Source organism: Neoarius graeffei, chromosome 13, assembly GCF_027579695.1.
Source record: "Neoarius graeffei isolate fNeoGra1 chromosome 13, fNeoGra1.pri, whole genome shotgun sequence".
NCBI lineage: Eukaryota > Metazoa > Chordata > Actinopteri > Siluriformes > Ariidae > Neoarius > Neoarius graeffei.
Window position 1 is genome coordinate 26207355 of NC_083581.1, and position 27281 is coordinate 26234635.

Genomic DNA, 27281 nt, shown 5'->3' on the forward strand with positions numbered 1-27281 from the left:
CCAGATAAAATTAAAGATGAGTCTACTTCTTTAATAAATGATTTTGGAGTATCGAGAACTCTAGCAGGATAAACTAAACGAGACAAACCTTCTGTTTTAGAAAGTAGTATACGTCCTTTAATAGAAAGGTCTCTCATTAACCATAGATTAAATCTTTTTTTAATTTTAGGAATGAGAGGTTGAAAATTGCAATTAGCCCTTTCTGTCTGATCTTTGCAGATATGTCAATACCCAAATAAGTGACCTTATCTGATACGGGAATAGCTTCAAGCTCAGTGACAGGGTAATTGTCCTTTAAAGGGAAGAGAACACATTTTTTAATATTTAAACTTCTCAGTGAAGCTTGTGAGGGATGGTTTAGTTCTCTGGTTTGTCAGTACTTCCGGGATGAATACGTCATCACCCTGCGCCCTCCGCTGATGTGGCTTTCATTAGCAGCGGTGAGACGCGCTGAAGGTTTTTTATTGTTATTTTGTTCCACACGGCAACATGGCCATAAAAACAACCATGAAGCTTTGGCTCATTTTTGCGGTTTTCCTTAGTGTGTGTAATGGTGTGTATTCTTATTTTATATATTCGTCTAAAGTTTATTTCTAGGATTAAACTCTACGTAGCTTACTGTACAAATAGAGCAGAGTTTGCTAGCCAACTAAGCTTTCATTCATTTCGATGGGATATTTTAAAATAACTTCTCAGATACTTAGATATTTAATAGTTGTTCATTTTATTTTGTGCACTAATTTTACGCATGAAATGGAATGACAGCTAGTGATTTGAACAATAAATGGTCCCTTGTCATTCAGATTCTTATAAATGGAATAACGATTGAAATGTAGGGCGGCACGGTGGTGTAGTGGTTAGCGCTGTCGCCTCACAGCAAGAAGGTCCTGGGTTCGAGCCCCGGGGCCGGCGAGGGCCTTTCTGTGCGGAGTTTGCATGTTCTCCCCGTGTCCGCGTGGGTTTCCTCCGGGTGCTCCGGTTTCCCCCACAGTCCAAAGACATGCAGGTTAGGTTAACTGGTGACTCTAAATTGACCGTAGGTGTGAATGTGAGTGTGAATGGTTGTCTGTGTCTATGTGTCAGCCCTGTGATGACCTGGCGACTTGTCCAGGGTGTACCCTGCCTTTCGCCCGTAGTCAGCTGGGATAGGCTCCAGCTTGCCTGCGACCCTGTAGAAGGATAAAGCGGCTAGAGATAATGAGATGAGATGAGATTGAAATGCTTGCAGCTCATGAAATGGAATGACATTGTTTCTAAGTGGAATGACATACTTTTAGGTCATGTTATCAGTGATATCACCTTTTACAAATGGAATGACATACTTTGAGGCAATGTTATCAGTGATATCACCTATAACCTAACCCTAGAAACAATGTCATTCCATTTGTTAATTTGATATCACTGATAACATTGCCTCAAAGTATGTCATTCCACCTAGAAACCTTATCATTCCATTTGTAAAAGGTGATATCACTGACAACATTAGCTCAAAGTAAGTCAATACATATAGAAACTAGGGCTGGGTATCACCAGATACCTCACGATACGATACTATGGCGATATTTTGCCCACGATAACGATATTATCACGGTACAGCGATTCTGCGATAATCGATATATTGCAAGAAATTTCAACCACATCACAATATCTGTGTCACTGAAGAAAATCAGAATTTATTGACCACAGTAAAATTACATTTCACATACATAACTACACACTCTTGCCAGACATATATTTGTCTCTATTCTACTGCTGGCAAAACCAAGAGTTGCTTCACTACAACATACAGAAAATTCCCATTTCTGTGCTAGTATTATCAACTTTTCTGTAAGCATGGACACATCAGTGCTGCTTAACAAGCAGAATCAAATTGTTTTATGAAAACTTAAAACTTGCACTGCAGACTGCACATACATTTCAGTGCTAACACTAATATCAATTTGTTCTTTGTAAACTTGAGAACATATACCTGAGAACATTTAACTTGTGCTTATTTTGCAGGAACAACACACTGTCTGAAACACATTGAAAAGTGCAGTGGGCATCTTAATTGGAGCATCTTAATCAGGGATGCAAACAGCGCGCCTTTTGGCGGATGGCGCCTTTTTCACGGCTGAATCGCGCAGATCCGAATTTTTTTTGGGGGGGGCGTTGGAGTGTCTGATTATAATTTCAAAGTAAATTCTGTATTAAAATTACTAAATAAGCAAATCTGTTACAGTCCATGAAACAGGAAGTATAAAGATGAGGAAAAAACAGTTTAAATCGGGAAGCTGCGCACATTTGTGCAGCCTGGGACTGCCTGGGACTGATTCCATTTGTAAGAATCTGAATGACAAGGGACCATTTATTGTTCAAATTTACTACCTGTCATTCGTCATTCCATTTCATGCGTCATTCACTTTAGGGAGTCCTCTAGTTAACTAGCTAACCATGCACTGAGATCCTACATGTTTACTATGGCATCGTTTTAAATGTTGGGTGATTTATATAAAACAGTCTAATCTAACGTGACCAGACGTCCCGATTATGAGTCGCGTGTCCCAGTGGCGGCTCCAGAGATTTTTCCTTAAGGTGGCAAAGGAGGGGCATAGGTTCCAGGAGGGGGGGCATAGGTTGTCAATGCAGCAGTTTATGCAAATCGTAGAACTCATTTTTACTTGCTCTCAAGAAAGACTCACAATCAAGTCATCTTGTCAAATATGTATTGAGCTATTGTACCATCAAGGAAAATGGATTCAACCATCTAAACCATCTTTTCTGAAAGTATATTCCCAAGCAATGAATGGAACTACAGGTAGTCGTCGACTTACGACTGCGTTTGGTTACGACTGACCGGTCGTAAACCGATCTGGTCGTAAGTCGGCCTATGTTAAACGAACGTAAGTATATTGTGATGTGTAATGATATTGTAATCATCTTAAAGTCTTATTTTATCAGCATTTTCTTATTTCATTACCTTGGCTCATTATTTGGTTTAAGTCAAACACTGCGTACAGTACAATTCGTTTAATATGTGCAAAACAAAAAATACGAAATACAGGTGTGAAAAATAGAAAACATTTTAGTTTGAAACATACCAAAATACAAATGTAAAACATAGCAAAATACTAAATTTAGTGACCGCTGGCATCAATGGTGCTTGGCTCTGGGTTGTCTACGTCATCATAAGCTGTTGCAGCGCTTGGGCTGGCGGGAGCATTTGCTCGTTTCATAAACCAGGAGCTGGGGCGGAAACTGTATGACGGAGCACGAGAGAGACTGCGCATGTACCTGGAGCTGGGGCGGAAACTGTCGTACGCGGCGAGAGGCGCTGCCGGGAGCTGGGGCGGAAACTGTCGCACGCGGCGAGAGGCGCTGCCGGGAGCTGGGGCAGAAACTGTCGTACGCGGCGAAAGACGCTGCCGGGAGCTGGGGCAGAAACTGTCGTACGCGGCGAAAGACGCTGCCGGGAGCTGGGGCAGAAACTGTCGTACGCGGCGAAAGGCGCTGCCGGGAGCTGGGGCGGAAACTGTCGTACGCGGCGAAAGGCGCTGCTGGGAGCTGGGGCGGAAACTGTTGTACGTGGCGAGAGGCGCTGCCGGGAGCTGGGGGTGAGAGGCTGCCAGGGACCGGGGCGGAAACTGTCGTACGCGGTGAGAGGCGCTGCTAGGAGCTGGGGCGGAAACTGTTGTACGCGGCGAGGCGCTGCCGGGAGATGGGGCAGAAACTGTTGTACGCGGCGAGAGGCTGCTGGGAGATGGGGCAGAAACTGTTGTACGCGGCGAGAGGCTGCTGGGAGCTGGGGCGGAAACTGTCATACGCGGCGAGAGGCTGCTGGGAGCTGGGGCGGAAACTGTCATACGTGGCGAGAGGCTGCTGGGAGCTGGGGCGGAAACTGTCATACGCGGCGAGAGGCGCTGCCGGGAGCTGGGGCGGAAACTGTCGTACGCGGCGAGAGGTGCTGCCGGGAGCTGGGGCGGAAACTGTCGTACGCTCAGCTAGCTCAGCTGGGAAACACTTGCCAGTCGGTCGTAAAGTCGATCGGTTGTAAGTCGCATAGGTCGTAAGTCGACGACTACCTGTATTCTGCCCTAGCGATGTATCAAAGAATAGACAGATAGTGAACGGTTTACATTGTGGAACTTTACTGAAGACTTCAAACTTATGCAGATGTGTTCATCCTCGATTTCTGTGAAACTAAAAGAAACTAGACAGGGACACTCTAACGAGTGCAAACCCCGCCTTTTCCCTATTAAAATACATTGGGCGAAAATTTCGAAGTTCTGCCATGACCTTGACCTTTGACCTCCAAAATTTAATGGTTTCCTTCCTGGGTGATTGGCAACACGTACAAAATTTGGTCCAAATCGATCCATTGGTTCTTGAGATATCTTGCAGACACACAGACAGACAGATACACACACACACACACACACACACACACACAGACTGACGCAGGTGAAAATAATAACCCCTCCGACTACTGTCGGCGGGGTTAACAAATTAAGTATATCACTAAACTGAATAGCACACGGGCGAAAACGCGAGCTAGGCTGACCTGCTGGTAATGCTAACACACAAGTTGTTTACTTTCTAAAGCCTATCACTTTACAAAACTATTAGCTTTCATTTCGTTGCCTAGCATACACAGAAAGTAAAACATAACTTACAGGTATAGCTACTACCGGAACCTAGCGAGACAGCACTCCATACATCCAACCAATGACATTGCCTCATCAGAAGTCGAGCATTCAGAAGAATCATAACAGAAGAACGTCTCTCTGTGGGTGAAACCATTTCAAAATTCCGGGGGTGGGGTGTGAAATAACGTAAATAACGGTAGGTAGAGATGAGATGAGGGCTTAGTATCTCTGTAGATAGATAATTGAATTTCAAATATGTGTTTTAATAAATAATTCATTTTAAAATAGGGGGGCGACTGCGGTGGCAATACATATTTTTACAGTGGCAACTGCCACCCCTTAAAACCGCGCCTGGTGTGTCCCCAGTCCCGACAAAGAAATGTCCCGGTTTACACCAAACACTAACAAACTGTCCCGGTTACAGCGATCATATATAGCCAACGAGATGTCAATAAAGCTTCTAGCAATTCAGCATCAATGAGCGTGTGTGCGCAGTCAACCTTACAATGTATTCATTTGTACAATGTTGCAATATTGAGGCCGCGTTATAACATTTTTTTTTTTTCGCTAGCGGCAATGCCGAACGGATGAGCGCTGGGCGGAGATGTTCGCGCACTTCAAGAGTAGGGAGAGTCCTTACAGCAATGTCAGCCAGCTTTGCCAGGTGTCTACCTGGCGCCAATGCTCCAATTGAGCGAATATTTTGAGTCATGAGCAACACCTGGACTGACGAGAGGAATCGCACGACCGTGCCTACTCTCGAAGCCTTGCTCATTACCAGGGCCAATTTCGACGATACTTGCTCGCAGTTTCACAGCAGGCTCTCGGGCAATAAAGCGCTACTGGAGCAAATTCACTCATCATGTAAATGCAATAAAATGGCATCTTCTTTAGGGTGGGTGGCTGTGTTTCTGAAACATTTTTTGTTGTCTCATCGGTTTCGTCTGTCTTTAATCTGTATCACAGATTGTCTTGACTTGTTTGATGCTGCTGTCAACTCAGGCCAAGTTTACATTAGACCGTATCTGTCTCGTTTTCTTCGCGGATGCACTGTCCGTTAACATTAAAACGCCTGGAAACGCCGCGAAACGGGAATCCGCCAGGGTCCACGTATTCAGTCCAGATCGTGTCTGGTCCGGCGCTGTGTAAACATTGAGAATACACGGATACGCTGTGCTGAGCTCTAGCTGGCGTCTCATTGGACAACGTCACTGTGACATCCACCTTCCTGATTCGCTGGCGTTGGTCATGTGACGCGACTGCTGAAAAACGGCGCGGACTTCCGCCTTGTATCACCTTTCATTAAAGAGTATAAAAGTATGAAAATACTGCAAATACTGATGCAAATACTGCCCATTGTGTAGTTATGATTGTCTTTAGGCTTGCCATCCTTCCACTTGCAAGTGGTAAGTGATATGCGCTGGGATCTCACACACAGCGGCTCAGTCCCAAATCACTGCTCGTGCGCTCCACTCGCGCGCTCTGTGAGCTGCGCAGGGCCGGAGTGCGCACCCTCCAGAGGGCACTCGCTGTTCAGGGCGGAGTGATTTGGAGCGCAGGATGCCTGCGGAGCCGAGCGTATCCGTGTATTGGCGTTGCTGTGTGCACGCGAATCGTGTATTGGCGTTGCTGTGTGCACGCGAATCGTTTTAAAAACGTTAATCTGATGATCCGCTGATACGGTCTAATGTAAACACCACCTAAGTATTTTCGTAGATCACATTTTGTTAATCATTCGTTCTTTTGTATTAATTTCTAGTTTTGTAGTTTGCCAGTAAATGCCAACAAGCAATTGACATTGTAACCACATGGAAATCCAGGTCAAAGGTCGCATATCATTCCTGGAGATGCCAATCACTACGATTCGTGCGTAGTCACTACGTTTTTGACGGTAGCGCTACGAGGCTACGACCGTCTATTCAGTTTATATGCGATTCATACGATTTTAGCATGGATGCGGTTCGAAACGCGTGAATCTATAAGGGTTCACGATATTTTGCCGGTGTTCGGTACATTCGAGGCCAATTATCGCTTGATAATTCAATATTTTGACTGTATTTATGGTCAAAGTTTGCTTCGATGGGCGCCGCCGTCTTTGTTGACGAGCGTTCTACGCATGCGCGAGTTACCGTATTTTCTGGACTATAAGCCGCTACTTTTTTCCTCGGTTTTGAACCATGCGGCTTATACAAAGGTGCGGCTATTCTGTGGATTTTTCTTCCACCGCTAGGGGCGCTCTAACCGGAAGTAGAATCAAAAATAAGATAGACGAAAAATCAATGCAAAGAAGAATTAGCAGATCTTTAGCAGATAGAACACGCACGACAAATTACTAACTGGTAATTATTTTCAAATCCAGCGAAGATGATTAAAGTGACTTGTGGTTTCAAACACAGGAGAAATGAAGGTAAATAAATACCGGTTATTTTCTCTTGGTTCTGTTCCGTTTTAATCAGCAAAGTTGCTGCCGTGTTAAAAGGCACTGTTCGGAAAGAATCTGTTCAGGTACATACATGTACATTTACAGTACAAAATCGTTCTGTACATGCAGTAAATATCTAATTTTTCAACATAGATATCTGCGGCTTATAGCCCGGTGCGGCTTATATATCTTTTAAAATTTTTTTTTTTTTAAATAGAGCGGATGCGGCTTATATACAGGTGCGCTCTATAGTCCAGAAAATACGGTAATTATCGATGCCGCGATGGAATGTCGAGCAGCCCATGTCACTAGGTATTGAGGGGCTGTCGGGGTGTTGTAACCTCACAAACTATCGCTCAAAACATGAAATCAGGGTTGTCATCCACCCGAAACACCATGTTCCGAATATGCAGTGAACATTTCACGATATATTCGCTCATGATTCTGTTTGCTACAAGCAAAAATCCATCCCCAAAATTGCTACAACAGGCAAAACATGCTACTAAAGAAAAACCGTTGGAACTGAAACAGTCATCTCATGAAGTAAATCAATCAGAACTGAATAAGTAATCTGACTTGATATTGATGAGATTAAAAGTGAAAGGAAGTTGATAAAAATTAAAAGTAATCAAAGTGACTTGACATTAACCATGGGAATAAAAAGGAAATGGACATGTTCCAGTACAGCTATTTGAGTATTTGCTAATTGAGTGTTCCAGCATATTCTCTATAAACACTGATGGCATGTAATCTGCATTTGTTTAGTAAACTATTTGAGTATTTGCTAATTGAGTGTTCCAGTATGTTATCTATAAATATTGATGGTATGTAATCTGCATTTGTGTAGTAAAGTTAAGAAAATAATATTCACTGTTTGAAAGTTGATTGTATACAACTTACCAGAGAAGTCTTTACTTTGTGTGAATGTGGTGAGTTATGAGTATCACTCATGAGAAAATCATGAGTGATTGTGGTTTGGTTTTATCTCATCTCATCTCATTATCTCTAGCCGCTTTATCCTTCTACAGGGTCGCAGGCAAGCTGGAGCCTATCCCAGCTGACTACGGGCGAAAGGCGGGGTACACCCTGGACAAGTCGCCAGGTCATCACAGGGCTGACACATAGACACAGACAACCATTCACACTCACATTCACACCTACGGTCAATTTAGAGTCACCAGTTAACCTAACCTGCATGTCTTTGGACTGTGGGGGAAACCGGAGCACCCGGAGGAAACCCACGCGGACACGGGGAGAACATGCAAACTCCGCACAGAAAGGCCCTCGCCGGCGCTGGGGGTCGAACCCAGGACCTTCTTGCTGTGAGGCGACAGCGCTAACCACTACACCACCGTGCCGCCGGTTTGGTTTTATTTTTCAGATAATTGAAAAAAAAAAAACCCAAATCAACAATTTTCTCCCCCCAAAACCAACATGTCCCAGTTCATTTTAGTCACCTGTATTCACTCAGAATGGCCCTAAAAAAGCACCAATTTCCAAAATTTTCTCGGGGGGCTTACATATAAAATGCCTACTGATATTAGCCTAGTAAACTAGACCCACCTGCCTAGCGGCCAAAAATATTTTTGCCTAGCGAATGGGTCTAGCCTCGCACCATATAAACAAAAACACCCCGGGCATCAAATCGTGCCCACCAATCACAACGCAAGGTTTTTGTTTGGATTCTTTGGGCGGGCTTTTGCAGGAGTGACAACAAAGCTGCGTGACGCTGGAGAAAGCGCAACAGGAAAGATGGCTACGGCTAGAGAACAGCACTAGTTTGACTCTGCTTTGGAATCAGTTTTAGAAGAATTAGACTTGGAGTTTTCGTTGAAACATGAGCAGGAAGAGGCTCTCCGCTCATTCCTTTTCAAGAAGGACGTTTTCGCTGTTTTGCCGACCGGCTATGGCAAAAGTCTGATCTACCAGCTGGCTCCGCTCGTAGCCAAAAGGATGGGGCTAGTTTGTGCAGTACGAAGAATTAATAAACAGCTTTGAAACATTACTTTTTGATTGTTTCTTATTTTCCCGTTATTTTAAATTTAAGGGAAATTATTTCACCAAACACCACTAAATAAAAACTCTCAAAAACAGTTTAAGCAAACCCTTGAAAAACCCTTGAAAAAAAAAAAAGTATGTGGTACAGACTCCAAACTTGTGGTCATTATCTCCAAACTTCTTAATATCTAGAACCTGTTTATTAATTAATACGCATTTTGAAAAATTATTTATTTCAAGGCCTCCCCCACTGCTTTCTGTCGCTCTGACTACGTCACAGTCACTGTTGCGCTGATTGGTCAGAGCGTTGGCCTATACGCACAGAGACAGTTTGAAAGACAGCGGGTTGTTCCTCCTACCCGCTTTGGAAATGTCTACGGATCGAGGCCAGACTAAATATTCACATTTAGTCTGGCTTGCCAGGCTATCCTGATATTGTAATATGTGGTAGATATTTACCCAAAAAAAAAAAAATCTGAATGGAATAGAAAAATCTGAATATTTCAAGCCTGTTTTTTTTTTAATGTGCTCGGAATTTAATTCTGGTCTAATTCTATTTATTGCAATAGGATCCCAAATACTCTATAATCATTCTATTCTGTTATGAATCTGAAAAAATTATTATAAATCACAATACTTGGCCGGCACAGTGGTGTAGTGCTTAGCGCTGTCGCCGCACAGCAAGAAGGTCCGGGTTCGAGCCCCGTGGCCGGCGAGGGCCTTTCTGTGTGGAGTTTGCATGTTCTCCCCGTGTCCGCGTGGGTTTCCTCCGGGTGCACCGGTTTCCCCCACAGTCCAAAGACATGCAGGTTAGGTTAACTGGTGACTCTAAATTGACCGTAGGTGTGAATGTGAGTGTGAATGGTTGTCTGTGTCTATGTGTCAGCCCTGTGATGACCTGGCGACTTGTCCAGGGTGTACCCCGCCTTTCACCTGTAGTCAGCTGGGATAGGCTCCAGCTTGCCTGCGACCCTGTAGAACAGGATAAAGTGGCTACAGATAATGAGATGAAATGAGATCACAACACTTTTTATTTTTTTAAAGTACTTCATCTACTTCCACAATGTTACACAAAGATCGATGCATAACAGTTGTAAATATCAGTTAATTCCACAGGGTGTCAATAATGGTGGACACCGGTGAAAGTGGTCACCATTATCGACACCTTACATGACTTCTCAAACGCGCATTTGGACACAAAGTGGTGACTGTCAAATGAAAGAGTAAGAAACAAAGTAGGTTTCGACAAGGATATCATGAAATATCTGTGAATTTAAAAAGTAAAAACATGTCCATGATCTTTCTACTATGCTAGCCTACGATGATAACGTCCAGGTTTTCCTCAAATTGCTGATCATGCTAAAAAAAGCTGTGTCATCAGACAACAAGATAAAAGGGCGAGGGGGGGTTTCTGGTTAATTAATTAACCAATAATAACTGTTGTAACTGAAACTCACCTTTGTAAAATCGTTTTAGATTTACCAATAAAAAACTGTCGATAATTGTAGCCGCCGCTCTATTAAACAGTCAAATCAAATATATCAGCTTGAATTATAAAATCTCTTTTGTTTACTATGTGTAATTTAAGATCATTGAGCGGTTATTGAAGTCCTTTTTAAGGACCTATGAATTAAGTATGTATCCTGTATACCTCTTTGCTCTGTCTATAGGGGAGAGTTGTCTGAACCCAGTCATTACACCATCAACATATACAACCAATGATGCAGTCATCTCGTCCGAGTCAGTCTTCATCGTGGAGCTCAGCTTGTCATGTGCAAACGGAGTACAGGTAGCTTTCACCATGTTTAAGACATTTCCAAATAACCTGAGTAAGTCATTAACCATCTGATCCATGCTGCTTTTTGTCAGCAGAGTGTGGCATTGTATGTTGATGTCAATGGAAGGCAGTTTCCTGTGACAAGGGGCCAGGATGTTGGGAAGTACCAGGTCAGTATACCTGATCCGTTTCTGATTTGTCTTACAGCATTTACACTACGTTCAGACTGCAAGCTGAAACGACCCATATCCGATTTGTTGTGAAATCCGATTTTTTTGTTAGGCCGTTCACATTACCAATTATATGAGACTTGTATGTGATCTCCAATGTGAACGGAAAACGACCCAAAAGTGTCCCGCATGCGCAAATTGACACGTAATAAGCACATCTACGTAATACGTAAACAAAAAAAAGCGCACTCTTCAAGTTTGCAAGTAAAGCATGGAGATGAGGCGAGACCTGGCGATGTGGTTTTTGCGGCGGCGGAACTCACACAATAATCTGATTAATGTGGGCAGCAGACTAATGAGACCGAAGGTGTCAAATTACTGGAACATCTTATAATCTTGTAATACAGGCTGGTTTAAGTTATAAATCAGTTATAGAAACTGTTTTATTTAATCAGGCTAACAGATCAACATCCAGGTCCCTACCAAATCCACCATTAGCTTGATCAATTCTATAAAAGTCTATTTAAATTCTGAAAACTGTACAAATGTTGTTGTTTTCCACCAAAGAGGCGGGATTAGCCAACGCAGAATAGTGACGTTTGTCTCTTGTTGATGACGTGTAGGTCGCATGAATGCGACCTGTCCGGTCAGACTGCAGTCGCATGTGAAAATAACGGATATGCATCGGAATTAGGACCACATATCCAAGCGGCCTGGGTCGCATGCGAAAAAAATCAGATCTGTGTCGTTCAGATTGTCAATAACGTCGCATATGGGCAAAAAAATCGGATACGGGTCGTTTCAGGGTGCAGTCTGAACGTAGTCTTAGACTCATGCTAAGGTAAAAAGAGCTGTGAGAGTGAAAGCAGAATAAAGGTTTAATGTTGCTGACTGTGGAGTTCATGTGAACTTAAGCATGAGAGAGGAGTCAAAAGACAGATACATAAAACTAGGATAATTTTATGCACAAACGTAAACACATGGTCACACTGATGGTGCGTGAACATTTTAAACAAATGCAGAAAGTAGTATGAAGTAATACGTTTTTGTTTTACATTATGTTACTGAAATGCCAAGTGAAGTTTGTTACAGTGATTCTGAATAATAAGCTACGTTTTAAGTCGAGTAATTCGCATGAGTATTTGATGTTTTTTTTTTTTTAAACTTGGATTGATTTGCATTTCTCAAAGGTGTCATGGAGTCTACCTCATAAGCAAGCCAGCTCGGGGACATACCATGTTAAATTCTTTGACGAGGAGTCTTACAGTGCGCTGCGCAAGGTTGGTACATAATAACACACACTTGTGTTGAGGAAAAAAGAATCAGAATAGGAAGGGCTGTACTTAGTCCATGCAGAGGAATACTCATTAATTTGATGTGGAAACTCAGAACAACACTGACTGATATACAGTGGTGCTTGAAAGTTTGTGAACCCTTTAGAATTTTCTATATTTCTGCATAACTATGACCTAAAACCTACTTTTAGGACCTAAGTCCTAAAAGTAGATAAAGAGAACCCAGTTAAACAAATGAGACAAAAATATTGTACTTGGTCATTTATTTATTGAGGAAAATGATTCAATATTACATATCTGTGAGTGGCAAAAGTATGTGAACCTTTGCTTTCAGTATCTGGTGTGACCCCCTTGTGCAGCAATAACTGCAACTAAATGTTTGCGGTAACTGTTGATCAGTCCTGCACACCGGCTTGGAGGAATTTTAGCCCGTTCCTCCGTACAGAACAGCTTCAACTCTGGGATGTTGGTGGGTTTCCTCACATGAACTGCTCGCTTCAGGTCTTTCCACAACATTTCGATTGGATTAAGGTCAGGACTTTGACTTGGCCATTCCAAAACATTAACTTTATTCTTCTTTAACCATTCTTTGGTAGAACGACTTGTGTGCTTAGGGTCATTGTCTTGTTGTATGACCCACCTTCTCTCGAGATTCAGTTCATGGACAGATGTCCTGACATTTTCCTTTAGAATTCGCTGGTATAATTCAGAATTCATTGTTCCATCAATGACGGCAAGCCGTCCTGGCCCAGATGCAGCAAAACGGGCCCAAACCATGATGCTACCACCACCATGTTTCACAGATGGGATAAGGTTCTTATGCTGGAATGCAGTGTTTTCCTTTCTCCAAACATAACGCTTCTCATTTAAACCAAAAAGTTCTATTTTGGTCTCATCCGTCTACAAAACATTTTTCCAGTAGCCTTCTGGCTTGTCCACGTGATCTTTAGCAAACTGTAGACGAACAGCAATGTTCTTTTTGGAGAGCAGTGGCTTTCTCCTTGCAACCCTGCCATGCACACCGTTGTTGTTCAGTGTTCTCCTGATGGTGGACTCATGAACATTAACATTATCCAATGTGAGAGAGGCCTTCAGTTGCTTAGAAGTTACCCTGGGGTCCTTTGTGACCTTGCTGACTATTACACGCCTTGCTCTTGGAGTGATCTTTGTTGGTCGACCACTCCTGGGGAGGGTAACAATGGTCTTGAATTTCCTCCATTTGTACACAATCTGTCTGACTGTGGATTGGTGGAGTCCAAACTCTTTCGAGATGGTTTTGTAACCTTTTCCAGCCTGATGAGCATCAACAATGCTTTTTCTGAAGTTCTCAGAAATCTCCTTTTTTGTGCCATGATCCACTTCCACAAACATGTGTTGTGAAGATCAGACTTTGATAGATCCCTGTTCTTTAAATAAAACAGGGTGCCCACTCACACCTGATTGTCATCCCATTGATTGACAACACCTGACTCTAATTTCACCTTCAAATTACCATATTTTCCGCACTATAAGGCGCACCTAAAAGCCCTCAATTTTCTCAAAAGCCGACAGTGCGCTTTATAATCCGATGCGCCTTATATATGGATCAATATTGGTTAATCACGGCTACCGTAGTCAGGGGGCGTCACCGTAGTAACAACGGTAAGAACGCGGTAACGGTCCCACACCATTTGTGTGTGTCAGAGATTTTATTTGAGGAGATACAGACTGACTTTGTGTTAGCCTGGGAAATCCCATGCTGCATTGCTCAATCATTCCGATCTGAAAAGACAGCATGGAAACTATGGTCTAAAGGCTCGCCTGAGTTAGGGAGCCAATCAGAGAGTGGGGAGGGGTGGAAAGACGGTGACGCGTACTACTCGACAAATGGAAGCTTGTAGTTTATTTGGGACTGTTTACGGATCACATTTAACATGGCGGCGAGCGATACAAACCAAACTAACCAAACCAGCTTCTCTCATATTTGTCTTGCACAAACGGCAGTAATCGTTCGGTGCCATTGTTTTCCTATTTTTGTTTTGCCTTCTCTTTCTCTTTCCTTCTCTTCTTCGCCTCTTCGTCTTCTTCGTCGCTCTAACTACGTCACCGGGTACAACTGCCATGATTGGCCATGGGCTACGTATACGCCAAATGATAGACATTCGCAACGTCCAATAAACGGCCGTTGACAATCGTAAACCACACCTCCCCTACGAGAAATTCAGTAGGCGGATTCCAGACTATATTTGGTGTTAACCAGACTAACTTTGTGTGTGTTTAAAGACCCCAAAATGGCTCCTTTGAAGAGACACGCTTACGACGCAGAGTTCAAACTCAAGGCTATCAGTCACGCAGTAGAACATGGGAATAGAGCAGCAGCGAGAGAATTCAGCATTAACGAATCAATGGTACGGAAGTGGAGGAAGCAACAAGATGATCTGCGCCAAGTAAAGAAGACCTAACAGAGTTTCAGAGGGAACAAAGCAAGATAGCCACAGTTAGAGGACAAACTCGAACAGTGGGTTGCTGAACAGAGACGAGCAAGTAGAAGCGTCTCTACAGTCACTATTCGAATGAAGGCAACAGTGTTAGCACGCGAACTTAACATCAATGAATTCAGAGGCGGTCCTTGTTAAGAGAGAATCTGTTTCGCGAATATACTACGTCACTGACATTACCTCGGGGAAAACAATAAAACTGTTCATTCATTTTGGGAGTGAACGGAGTTGTCAGAACGCTGGTCTGTATTATATTAATAAAGTTTGACTGCTAACTTATCTGACTGTTTTGTTGACATTCCCTTTAGTGCAGCTCCATCTAGTGGATGCATAACGCAACCCCAGCCATTACTGTAGGTTCTATTCTACCCTTTTCAGTCACGTGACCTTCGTAAACGCGACCGCCATTTTGGACATGTAGTGGACTTCGGCTCAAATCAGTTTGAATGCGAGGAAGGCGACAAACGAAAAACATAAAAGAAAAAGGAGCGAGATGCAGAAAACACCTTCACTATCCAGCGACGTAGGGCATTTACAGGGCGAGCAGAGGGAGAGGTATTTGCAAAAATTGAGGTTAGCAGGCTTAGAGAACGACGTTTACCTGCTTCCACCTGGATTGTTCACTGACGTACGGAAGTACACGAAGCCCTCGTCTTTACCTGACTTCGGCCCACATGATCTGTATACCTATGTCATTAAAAACCCATCACCATACACATACACGCCAACGTCCGAGGTTCCGGAGCGTGCTCCGGCTTGCTCCAGGAGTGCTCCGGCCGAGGTTCCGGAGCGCGCTCCGGCTTGCTCCGGAGCAAGCCGGCGCACGCTGCTTAATTTGAGGGCAACCTCAGCCGGAGCACTCCGGGAGCAAGCCGGCGCGTGCTGCTTAATTTGAGGGGAACCTCGGCCGGAGCACTCCGGGAGCAAGCCGGCGCGCGCTGCTTAATTTGAGGGGAACCTCGGCCGGAGCACTCCGGGAGCAAGCCGGCGCGCGCTGCTTAATTTGAGGGCAACCTCAGCCGGAGCACTCCGGGAGCAAGCCGGCGCGTGCTGCTTAATTTGAGGGGAACCTCGGCCGGAGCACTCCGGGAGCAAGCCGGCGCGCGCTGCTTAATTTGAGGGGAACCTCAGCCGGAGCACTCCGGGAGCAAGCCGGCGCGTGCTGCTTAATTTGAGGGAGAGCAAGCCGGAGCGCGCTCCGGAACCTCAGACGTCGGCTCCGGCAGCTATTTACACTGGATCCGGTGTAAATAGCTGCCGGATCATAATTACAGTAAACTAGTAAATACAGTAAAGGAAAAACTTGAGACTGAAAGGTTTTAACAGTCATCCAAATGACTGAACGTAAACATTGCTACAGTAACATGCCAGCTACTTGTTGACATTAGCTAGTCAACAATAGCTACTACAGAAGAACAAAGAGGTTACAATGGGTTATTTTAACCTATTTGGTTACACACTCGCCGCCACAGAATGTTAACAGCAATGTAATGCCTTTTCTGGCTAATTTTATTCGTCTTACCTCCAACAAAGTGGTCACTACACAAGCGTTGGTATGCCGAGGGCTGCCAATCTGTTAATGGCCGCTATCCATCTTCTCCGTCGGGATCCGATAAAATGATAACCCTTGCCTTGTTTGTTGATGGTTACTACATCCAGGTGCACAACAATATAGTGGCATGATGGAAGTCTTGCTGAAAGTAAAAACTTTCTTTGCTGCCGTTCCTCAATGTTGGCTGTGGTAAACTACTGGTAGTACACGTCCAAAATGGCGGCCGCGTTTGTCGTGACGTCACGTGAAAAGGGTCCATATATGAAAATAGTTTTAAAATAGGCCATTCATTGAAGGTGCACCTTATAATCCGATGCGCCTTATAGTGCGGAATATACGGTAACTGCTAATCCTAGAGGTTCACATACTTTTGCCACTCACAGATATGGAGGATCATTTTCCTCAATAAATAAATGACCAAGTATAATATTTTTGTCTCATTTGTTTAACTGGGTTCTCTTTATCTACTTTTAGGACTTGTGTGAAAATCTGATGATGTTTTAGGTCATATTTATGCAGAAATATAGAAAATTCTAAAGGGTTCACAAACTTTCAAGTACCACTGTAAGGCCTTTACTCACTTTATTTATTTATTTGGTCGGTCAATGACCCAATTTTAAGGGCTTACCCAGTGACACCCCCACCTCTTCCCCTTGGTGCTTCCTAGAAAATACAGGTCTGTGACTAGTACTGCTGCGAAGATATGATCGGACACAGGTTCTTTATATTTACACATTCAACAATATTTTTATGAATTACTGTGTGTAAGAGCTCGTACCTGCAGGACTCTAATGGGAGGACTGTGATTGTATGGCACACTGCAGCCTATCATAAACAAGGAGGTGTAGTCAACATCACATCGCATTTCACCTCTTCTATTCCTTCCAACTTGGATCTCTAGGTTGATGTGATGCCCAGAAGAGCATTGAACCCTGCATCCCATACCTAAGTGCAAGCAAATGGTTGGGTTCATCATTTTGTTTGGGTTCACTTAATGTTTCTATCGATCTTAAGGTTGAACCTTTTGACCTACACACATGCAAGACTTCACTTACAACCCCGATTCCAAAAAAGTTGGGACAAAGTACAAATTGTAAATAAAAACGGAATGCAATAATTTAAAAATCTCAAAAACTGATATTGTACACAATAGAACATAGACAACATATCAAATGTCGAAAGTGAGACATTTTGAAATTTCATGACAGCAGCACATCTCAAAAAAGTTGGGACAGGGGCAATAAGAGGCTGGAAAAGTTAAAGGAACAAAAAAGGAACAGCTGGAGGACCAAATTGCAACTCATTAGGTCAACTGGCAATAGGTCATTAACATGACTGGGTATAAAAAGAGCATCTTGGAGTGGCAGCGGCTCTCAGAAGTAAAGATGGGAAGAGGATCACCAATCCCCTTAATTCTGCGCCGACAAATAGTGGAGCAATATCAGAAAGGAGTTCAACAGTGTGAAATTGCAAAGAGTTTGAACATATCATCATCTACAGTGCATAATATCATCAAAAGATTCAGAGAATCTGGAAGAATCTCTGTGCCGGAGGGTCAAGGCCGGAAAACCATACTGGGTGCCCGTGATCTTCGGGCCCTTAGACGGCACTGCATCACATACAGGCATGCTTCTGTATTGGAAATCACAAAATGGGCTCAGGAATATTTCCAGAGAACATTATCTGTGAACACAATTCACCGTGCCATCCGCCGTTGCCAGCTAAAACTCTGTAGTTCAAAGAAGAAGCCGTATCTAAACATGATCCAGAAGCTCAGACGTCTTCTCTGGGCCAAGGCTCATTTAAAATGGACTGTGGCAAAGTGGAAAACTGTTCTGCGGTCAGACGAATCAAAATATGAAGTTCTTTATGGAAATCAGGGACGCCGTGTCATTCGGACTAAAGAGGAGAAGGTCGACCCAAGTTGTTGTCAGCGCTCAGTTCAGAAGCCTGCATCTCTGATGGTATGGGGTTGCATTAGTGCGTGTGGCATGGGCAGCTTACACATCTGGAAAGACACCATCAATGCTGAAAGGTATATCCAGGTTCTAGAGCAACATATGCTCCCATCCAGACGACGTCTCTTTCAGGGAAGACCTTGCATTTTCCAACATGACAATGCCAAACCACATACTGCATCAATTACAGCATCATGGCTGCGTAGAAGAAGGGTCCGGGTACTGAACTGGCCAGCCTGCAGTCCAGATCTTTCACCCATAGAAAACATTTGGCGCATCATAAAACGGAAGATACGACAAAAAAGACCTAAGACAGTTGAGCAACTAGAATCCTACATTAGACTAGAATGGGTTAACATTCCTATCCCTAAACTTGAGCAACTTGTCTCCTCAGTCCCCAGACGTTTACAGACTGTTGTAAAGAGAAAAGGGGATGTCTCACAGTGGTAAACATGGCCTTGTCCCAACTTTTTTGAGATGTGTTGTTGTCATGAAATTTAAAGTCACCTAATTTTTCTCTTTAAATGATATATTTTCTCAGTTTAAACATTTGATATGTCATCTATGTTCTATTCTGAATAAAATATGGAATTTTGAAACTTCCACATCATTGCATTCCGTTTTTATTTACAATTTGTACTTTGTCCCAACTTTTTTGGAATCGGGGTTGTACTACAAGTCATGGAAAAAATTATATATGTCCTGTATGATTGTATTGCACATAAATATGAACTCTGGTATTGAGACCTGCAACCTTGGGGTTTGGTGGATGGGGACAGATCTGTGTGAGTGAGTGTGTAGGATCTAATGTTCAATGTTTTGTGTATGTGAAATGTTTCAGGCTCAGAGAAACAACGAGGACGTGGACACGATCAAGCCCCTTTTCTCTGTTGATGTAGATCACAGGGTGAGAAGAAAACTAAAGGTTACTGTACCCTTCAGAAATATTGGCACCTCTCATGAAAACGCGTGGAATTTATATAAAATTGATTATTCTTTTAACACCAATCACCCTCACCCCCACACAATTTTGGAGAGAGTAAGAGCACTGAGTCTTTTCTAATGTTTGGGATCATAGTACATTTTGAAGCACATTTATTTTCTTTGAGGTTTATGCATGTGGAATTCCTTCATCAATTAAGACCACAGTGGTGGGATTTCAGTAGGATTCAAAGACTGAGAGGGTTATGACAAATCTTTGAAATAGATGGGTTTAAAAAAAAAATTGTGTTGATCCTGAATCTTGAAAGCTCCAACTACAGCCACATCTGAACTACAGCCCTGATGCCTGAAATATCCTTGAGTTTAACAGTCCACTAACCACCAAACAGCCCCAAAGCATCATTGATCCACCTCCATATTTTACCATGGGTTGCTTTCAAGTGCTTTTGTCACAAAATATGCTGATGGTGTACATGAGCAAAATGTTTGAACACAACATGTAATGTCGAGTGCTAAAGAGTTCAAATTATTCTGTAAAGTCTGAGCACTGTTAATGAATGACTTGGGGATTTTACATATCTACAACCTCATATTTCTACCCCAAGAAACAAGATATGGTTAAAGCTGACAGCAATATTCATGGGGATGTTTTGTTCAGAAAAATAAGTTATGTAAATTTTTTTTTAAGCTGATTTGATTTTGTGTGTAATTTATTTTATAGACATCTTATGAAGGGTGCCAATAATTATGGAGGGCACTCTGCTTTCAGTTACTTAAGTTATATGCACAGCCACTGTATGCTGTTTTTAAATGTTGTAGCTTTAAATTTATAGATCATAAATCATGCAGCCTAGTTGTTGATGTAAATTTGTAAATAATGGCACCATGCAAGAAATGGAAGAAGCCGTGAATATTCATGACAGTAGCCGGTGGAATCGTACAATTATTTGACTTTTTGGAAGTCAATTAAACGTTTGTGCAAAAGATGCCAGTTTAATCAGAGCCTTGTGTCCACAGGGAGCTTGGAGTGGCCCTTGGGTGTCTACAGAGGTCCTGGCTGCTGCTATTGGCATCTTGGTCTATTACTTCGCGTTTAGTGCTAAGAGCACAATTCAGGCATGAATAGAAACCACTCAACACACCATTACTGTATAATCACTATACTGTATGATATACCTCCATATTTTGTCTCTACATTCCCTTACACACCCATTCTTTTAGTTCTTGATTTGTTAATATCTGGGCGTCTTAATGGAGATTAAGAGGGGATTAAAGTGCCATTCCACCATTGGATGTATTCTTTGGCATAAAATACAGTACATTTTATGACAACATGACTAGACAGAGAAATATTTTAGCTTCAAAATGATATATCAAACATAATTTTTTGACAACGACAAGTATATTAATTTTGCGACCAAAGTCACCTACCCTTTTAATTTCCGTGCGGTAGTGAAACGTGATGTCATCGGCAGGTTCCCCTTCTTGTGTACCACGTCACGTGTGACGTGGCACAGATTATCAGCAATGGCGGATAGAACGCGATTTCCACTTGTCGATTGCTGTGCCGATATTCACCATCGACCGTCTCCTTCGCTTCTTTTCCGAAGCTGACAATCGCGTTCTATCCGCCATTGCTGATAATCTGTGCCACGTCACACGTGACGTGGTACACAAGAAGGGGAACCTGCCGATGACATCACGTTTCACTACCGTGCGGAAATTAAAAGGGTAGGTGACTTTGGTCGCAAAATTAATATACTTCTCGTTGTCAAAAAATTATGTTTGATATCATTTTGAAGCTAAAAGATTTCTCTGTCTAGTCATATTGTCATAAAATATATTGTATTTTATGCCAAAAAAATACATCCAATGGTGGAATGGCACTTTTTAAGCAAGGATTTCTAATGTACATTGCAGAAAATCTGGTTGTCATTTTTTTAAAATTAGATTTGTTGAAAATGTAATGTGTGTTGCCCCTGTTTTAATGAAACTTGAATGTAATAATAAGGTAACGACTGTATACTGTACTGGATTAGGGTTTGTGTTTAGGTTGTAGCTTTACTACTACAAGCTTGGATATACAGTGGTGCTTGAAAGTTTGTGAACCCTTTAGAAACAATCACATTTTCACACAAGTCCTAAAAGTAGATAAAGAAAACCCAATTAAGCAAGACAAATGTTATTATACTTGGTCATTATTTATTCAGGAAAATGATCCAATGTTACATATCAGTGAGTGGCAAAAGTATGTGAGCATTTGCTTTCGGTATCTGGTGTGTCCCTCTTGTGCAGCAATAACTGCAAATAATGCTTCTGGTAACAGTTGATCAGATCGTGGACATCAGCTTGGAGGAATTTTAGCCCGTTCCTCTGTACAGAACAGCTTCAACTCTTAGATATTGGTGGGTTTCCTCACATGAACTGCTCATGCAACGTTTTTTTTTTTTTTTTTAGATATTTTTTGGGCTTTTTTCAGGAAATGAGCGGGAGAGAGACGGGGAGGGATTGGGAAATGACCTCGGGTCGGAATTGAACCCGGGTCCCCGGATTTATGGTATGGCGCCTTATCCACCTGAGCCACAACGCCTACCTCCCTCATGCAACATTTCTAATTGTGAAATTTAAAATTGGATTATTCTGTAGAATTACTTGTGTGCTTAGGTTCGATGTCTTTCTGCATGACCCACTTTCTCTTGAGATTCAATTCAGACAGATGTCCATACATTTTCCTATAAAATATGCTGGAATAATTCAGAATTCATTGTTCTGAATTGGTAGTAGACCCAAACCGTGATACTACCACCACCATGTTTCACAGATGAGAAGATTCTTATTCTGGAATGCAGTGTTTTTCCTTTCTCCGAATATAACGCTTCTCATTTAAACCAGAAAGTTCTATTTTGGGTGGGCGACACGGTGGTGTAGTGGTTAGCACTGTCGCCTCACAGCAAGAAGGTCCGGGTTTGAGCCCCGTGGCCGGTGAGGGCCTTTCTGTGCGGAGTTTGCATGTTGTCCCAGTGTCCACGTGGGTTTCCTCCGGGTGCTCCGGTTTCCCCCACAGTCCAAAGACATGCAGGTTAGGTTAACTGGTGACTCTAAATTGACCGTAGGTGTGAATGTGAGTGTGAATGGTTGTCTGTGTCTATGTGTCAGCGCTGTGATGACCTGGCGACTTGTCCAGGGTGTACCCCGCCTTTCACCCGTAGTCAGCTGGGATAGGCTCCAGCTTGCCTGCGACCCTGTAGAACAGGATAAAGCGGCTAGAGATAATGAATGAGATGAGTTCTATTTTGGTCTCATGTATGTACAGAATTTTTCCAGTAGTCTTCTGGCTTGTCCATGTGATCCTTAGCAAACTGTAGTCAGGCAGCAATGTTCTTTTTGTAACTATAGCTTTCTCCTTGCAACCCTGCCATGCACACTGTTGTTGTTCAGTGTTCTTCTGATGGTGGGACTCATGAACATTAACATTAGCCAATGTGAGATGGGACTTTAGTTGTTTAGAAGTTACTCTAGGTTCCTTTGTGACTTCGTAGACTATTACACGCCTTGCGTTTGAAGTGATCTTTGTTGGTGGACCTCCCCTGAGGAGAGGAGCAGGGATCTTGAATTTCCTCTATCTGTCTGACCTGTGGATTGGTGGAGTCCAAACTATTTAGAGATGGTTTTGTAACTTTTTCCAGTCTGATAAGCATAAAAAAATTATTTTTTGTGAGGTCCTCGGAAATCTCCTTTTTTTGTTCCATGATGTACTTCCACAAATGTGTTATGAAGATCAGACTTTGATAGGTCCCTGATCTTTAAATAAAATGGCAAACTCCCACACCTAATTGTAATCCCACTGATTGAAAACATCTGACTCTAATTTCACCTTCAACTCAACTGCTAATCCTAGTTCACATACTTTTGCCATTCATTCATTCATTTATGCAGAAATTATAGAAAACTCAAGGATTCACGAACTTTCAAGCACCACTTTCAATACAAGCAGGAGGGAATTAAGATTCAGTGATGACAATAACAAACAACTGCACTGACTGGATTAAAGAAAAACAATATTTTGCATTCATATTTATTAAAAAAATAAACCTTTTGATATTTGATTATTTTAAATCTTTTTTTTTTAATTATTATTTCTACATCATCTGCAGACCTAGAGCAGGATTTGCTAGTGTAATACTTGGGTATGAGCACAAGGGGGCGGACTAGCATTTTCTCTGTTATTCTGTGCTGTTTTTCACTAGTTTATGTAATGTCCTGCTAATGGAGAATGCTAAATACATGGTTAACTTAATGAATTTGGAAAAATTTTAGTTACTAGGTTACATTGTTTCCTGCAACAGTTAGGAGAAATTTCCCAAATTTAGTAATGTCTCTGTTCCATAAATAATATTGACGTGTTGTTTTGTTTTTGTTATTTCTTTATGTAATAAGTTTGCCCCAAAAAATAGATTATATCCAGTCCTTGTACGTTTCTGTTTGGAGCTTAACATCTACAAGTTCTCCAAAAAAAACCCAGTATTCTGTTGAGGTTGTGTGAGGCGAACTGAAAGATGTAAGTAATTATTTCCTTATTGGAAATGAATATATCTGGCATGAGAAATGGTACAAAAAAAAAAATGGTATCCGAGAAGCTTAAAATAAAACATTTCTCTGGGAAGTATGGGTACAACTAAACATCTGTTGGACCGCTTTTCATTAGAAGAACTGATTTGATACTTGAGCGCTGTGTTTTTCCATCTTCTATAGTAATGTTATTTGGTCACAGTGCCATATACACATTTTAATGCCTCATGACTTTTATAATATCTCTGTTTCAGTAGCTAAACATGGTGAAACAGGAGGTTTACTACTTATCATAAATGTGGCCTTTTTTTTTTTTTAAATTTATACTTCCAAAAAGAAGGTTTGGACAACATCATTTTTTTTTTCCTTTTGTTTTGTTGTTTTTACAAATTATTTTTTAAAATGTGCATAAGCAGGATTAGTAATTACAGCATTGTGACTTTTGGATACTGTCATTTCATTCTTTCACTTCGTTTCACGTTGTCATTGTCAATTTCATTTTATGCTCTAGCTGTGATCTTCCCTGGTTTACACTTAATATACAGTGCCCTCGACTATTATTGGCAGTCCCTGCATTTAATACTTTTATACAACCTCCCTGTGCCACTAAAACAGCACTGAGTCTCTCCTATAACATTTCATAAGGTTGGAGATGCAGAGCAGGGCATCTGAGACCATTCCTCTTTACACAATCTCTCCAGATCATTCAGGGTCCTCGGCCCTCTCTTGTGCACTCTCCTCTTCAGCTCAGCCCACAGGTTTTCAATGGGGTTCAGGTCAGGGGGACTGAGATGGCCATGGCAGAAGCTTGATTCTATGCTCAACGAGCTATTTTTGTGTTGATTTGGACATATGCTTTAGATCATTGTCCTGCTGGAAGATCCAATGTTGACCCAGTTTTAGTTTCCTGGCAGAGGTAGCCAGATTTGGATTTAAAATGTCCTGGTATTTCATGGACTCCATGATGCCATGTACCATAACAAGGTTTCCAGGGCCTTTGGAGGAAAAACAGCCCCAAAACATCACAGAACCTCCACTGTATTTTGCAGTTGGGATAGGGTTCTTTTCATTATAGCCATCTTTCTTTTTTACCCCAAACCTACCTTGAGTGTTTATTGCCAAAAAGCTCCATTTTTCTTGGATCAGACCATAGAACACGGTTCCAGTCAAAGTTGTAGTAGCGTTTCACAAACTCCAGGCTCTTACATTTGTGGTTAACTGACAGAAAAGGCTTTTTTTCTGGAGTACTTTCAAAATAATTTACTGGCATGGAGGTGGAATCTGATGGTGTTTTTTTAAGACTTGGAAACCCCAAGATTTTACTTTTTCTTGTAATTCACAAACAGTGATCTTTGGATTTTTTTTTTTTTTTTGCCCCTCTTGCCCTTTTCACTGTACATAGGGGCAAGTTTGCAACAGTTCCAGTTGGTGTCCACTTGATTATTGCCCTAACAGTAGAAATGGACATTTTCAGGCGAGTATTTATTTATTTATTTATTTATTTATTAATTATAACTGTTCCCCGACTTAAGGTCAACACACTTCATTTGGTTTGTATGTTCTCTTATCTTTCCCATGTTGATGGATGACAAAGCGAATTTGGCCTCTGTCACCTCATATTTGTTCCCCAGTTAATCAGGAAGTCATGGATTACAGCTCGAAAGTTCCTACACACTTCCATCCATCCATTATCTGTAGCCGCTTATCCTGTGTAGGGTCGCAGGCAAGCTGGAGCCTATCCCAGCTGACTATGGGCGAGAGGCACCCTGGACAAGTCGCCAGGTCATCGCAGGGCTGATACATAGAGACAAACAACCATTCACACCTATGCTCAACTTAGAGCCACCAATAGAGATCTTGCAGTCACGTGACCGGAAAGTACACAGCTGCCATCTTGTCGGTAAAAAACACAGCTGAATACTGCTGCACTCGTGTACAGAATGGATCAATTTCAACCGACGGACTACACGGCTCATTTTTCTAATGAACAGATAACTAGATAAACGTCTAAAATAAACGATCTACAGATTAGTGACCCTTATGGCTTACCGGACGTAGTTTTCACGACCGTGTCAGTGGATTTTGAACTGCCAGCGGAATACCCGGACGTGTATAATTACCTCATCAACTTTCCCTCGCTGTTCAGTGGTGAAGCACTGCGTACTTATAAATCTCTGGACAGTTATCTTTACAGAAATTCAGGATTTGTCAGCGACTCAGATGTGGCATCTTGTAAACAAGAAAATAACAATCCTCATTGGATGGGTAAGTCACTTAAGTATTGAGTATAGCACTGACCAGCCGATTATAGAATAGAATAAGGTAATTCCAGCTGTAATTCCAAATCGTCCGTCTTGTTTACCATGGATCTGGCGTTGGAGAGAGAGAGGCTTAGCAGTGGAGATTTGAGTGGCTGTTTTCTGAGCTTAGTCAACAGGCTGGCTCTGCCTGCAGCCTCGCTTTTGCTTCCGCTCCCGACGCCGCCTCCTTCGCTTTGCTTCCGATAACAATCCACGGAGACCCCGCTGGTCTCGCTATCTCGTCCGGAATGTTGTGCATGCGATGGAAATCGCTACAAACCGTCATTTTCTGCTGGAAACCAATGTCCAGTAAGTCCATACGGTTGTAGTGGATATTGAAGTCCGGTACAGACGAACAACACGCAAAAATACACACAAAAAACATAAACGTGCACAGGTAGGGAGAGCTTGTAGCCGCAGCCGTTGTAGTAGAATTGTATATAGTAGGGTTTTCCAGAAGAAAAGGTAGAAGTAAAAGCAGAAGGCGGAAATATGGCGTTTGACCGACAAGATGGCGTCTGTCACAATCTGGATCGGCGGTGACGTCACATGCAAGTGCTCCATTAGCCTAATCTGCATGTCTTTGGACTGTGGGGGAAACCAGAGCACCTGCAGGAAACTCTCTCCGACATGGGGAGAACATGCAAACTCCACACAGAAAGGCCTTCGTCGGTCACTGGGCTCAAACCCAGGACCTTCTTGGTGTGAGGCAACAGTGCTAACCACTACACCACCGTGCCGCCCTCCTACACGCCTCAATTAACTTAATGTACAATTTAAATGGGAAACATGCTTCAGTTACATTGTGTTCACTATCATTTCCAGGTGTGGCAATAATAGTGGCATATATGTTTTTGTTGAAAATAATTATTTCTTCATGAGGGATTTATTTTTCTCTGAATAAATTTTTCAATTAAAGGTTGGATTTTTCTCATTTTTTTCAGTGTGAGATGAAGCAACTTCACCAAAAAGTGGATTTTTTTTTGTAGCACTTTGTACTAATCTTTACAAGGGATGCCAATAATTGTGGAGGGCACTGTAGCTATTAAGCAGTCTCTATAATTCTATGTTGTGTCTGTAAACTGTAATAGTTCATTCAGTAAGAAGCTAGCAACCCTTAACTTTTCAAATCCTTTGAAGGAACCTTGTTTGTGTAATGTACAATTTAACTTGTGCATAAAAGTGGGAATGTTTCA

General features: G+C 42.3%; 1 protein-coding gene across 6 annotated transcripts; it reads left to right on the plus strand.

Moving 5' to 3' along the window:
• The first annotated feature begins 416 nt into the window (after positions 1 to 416).
• Positions 417 to 27281, plus strand: LOC132896519 (translocon-associated protein subunit delta-like). 6 transcript variants are annotated; one of them, XM_060937418.1, is made up of 8 exons: positions 417 to 553; positions 10716 to 10834; positions 10915 to 10992; positions 12183 to 12272; positions 19116 to 19181; positions 20234 to 20332; positions 25188 to 25259; positions 27030 to 27281. In XM_060937418.1, the coding sequence occupies exons 1-8, from the start codon at positions 490 to 492 to the stop codon at positions 27072 to 27074; spliced, it is 633 nt and encodes a 210-aa protein (XP_060793401.1). In that variant the 5' UTR covers positions 417 to 489; the 3' UTR covers positions 27075 to 27281. The 6 variants fall into 6 exon arrangements, with proteins under 6 accessions (XP_060793401.1, XP_060793399.1, XP_060793400.1 ...); XM_060937419.1 differs by adding an exon at positions 2002 to 2882 and having other exon boundaries at positions 482 to 553; positions 25188 to 27281; XM_060937416.1 differs by having other exon boundaries at positions 25188 to 27281.

Coding starts and splice junctions, on each gene's coding strand:
- LOC132896519 (XM_060937416.1), top strand. CDS start 490: ATGGCCATAAAAACAACCATGAAGCTTTGGCTCATTTTTGCGGTTTTC. Junction 12,273..19,115: donor CTTACAGTGCGCTGCGCAAG/GTTGGTACATAA, acceptor GAAATGTTTCAG/GCTCAGAGAAACAACGAGGA. Junction 19,182..20,233: donor CTGTTGATGTAGATCACAGG/GTGAGAAGAAAA, acceptor TTGTGTCCACAG/GGAGCTTGGAGTGGCCCTTG.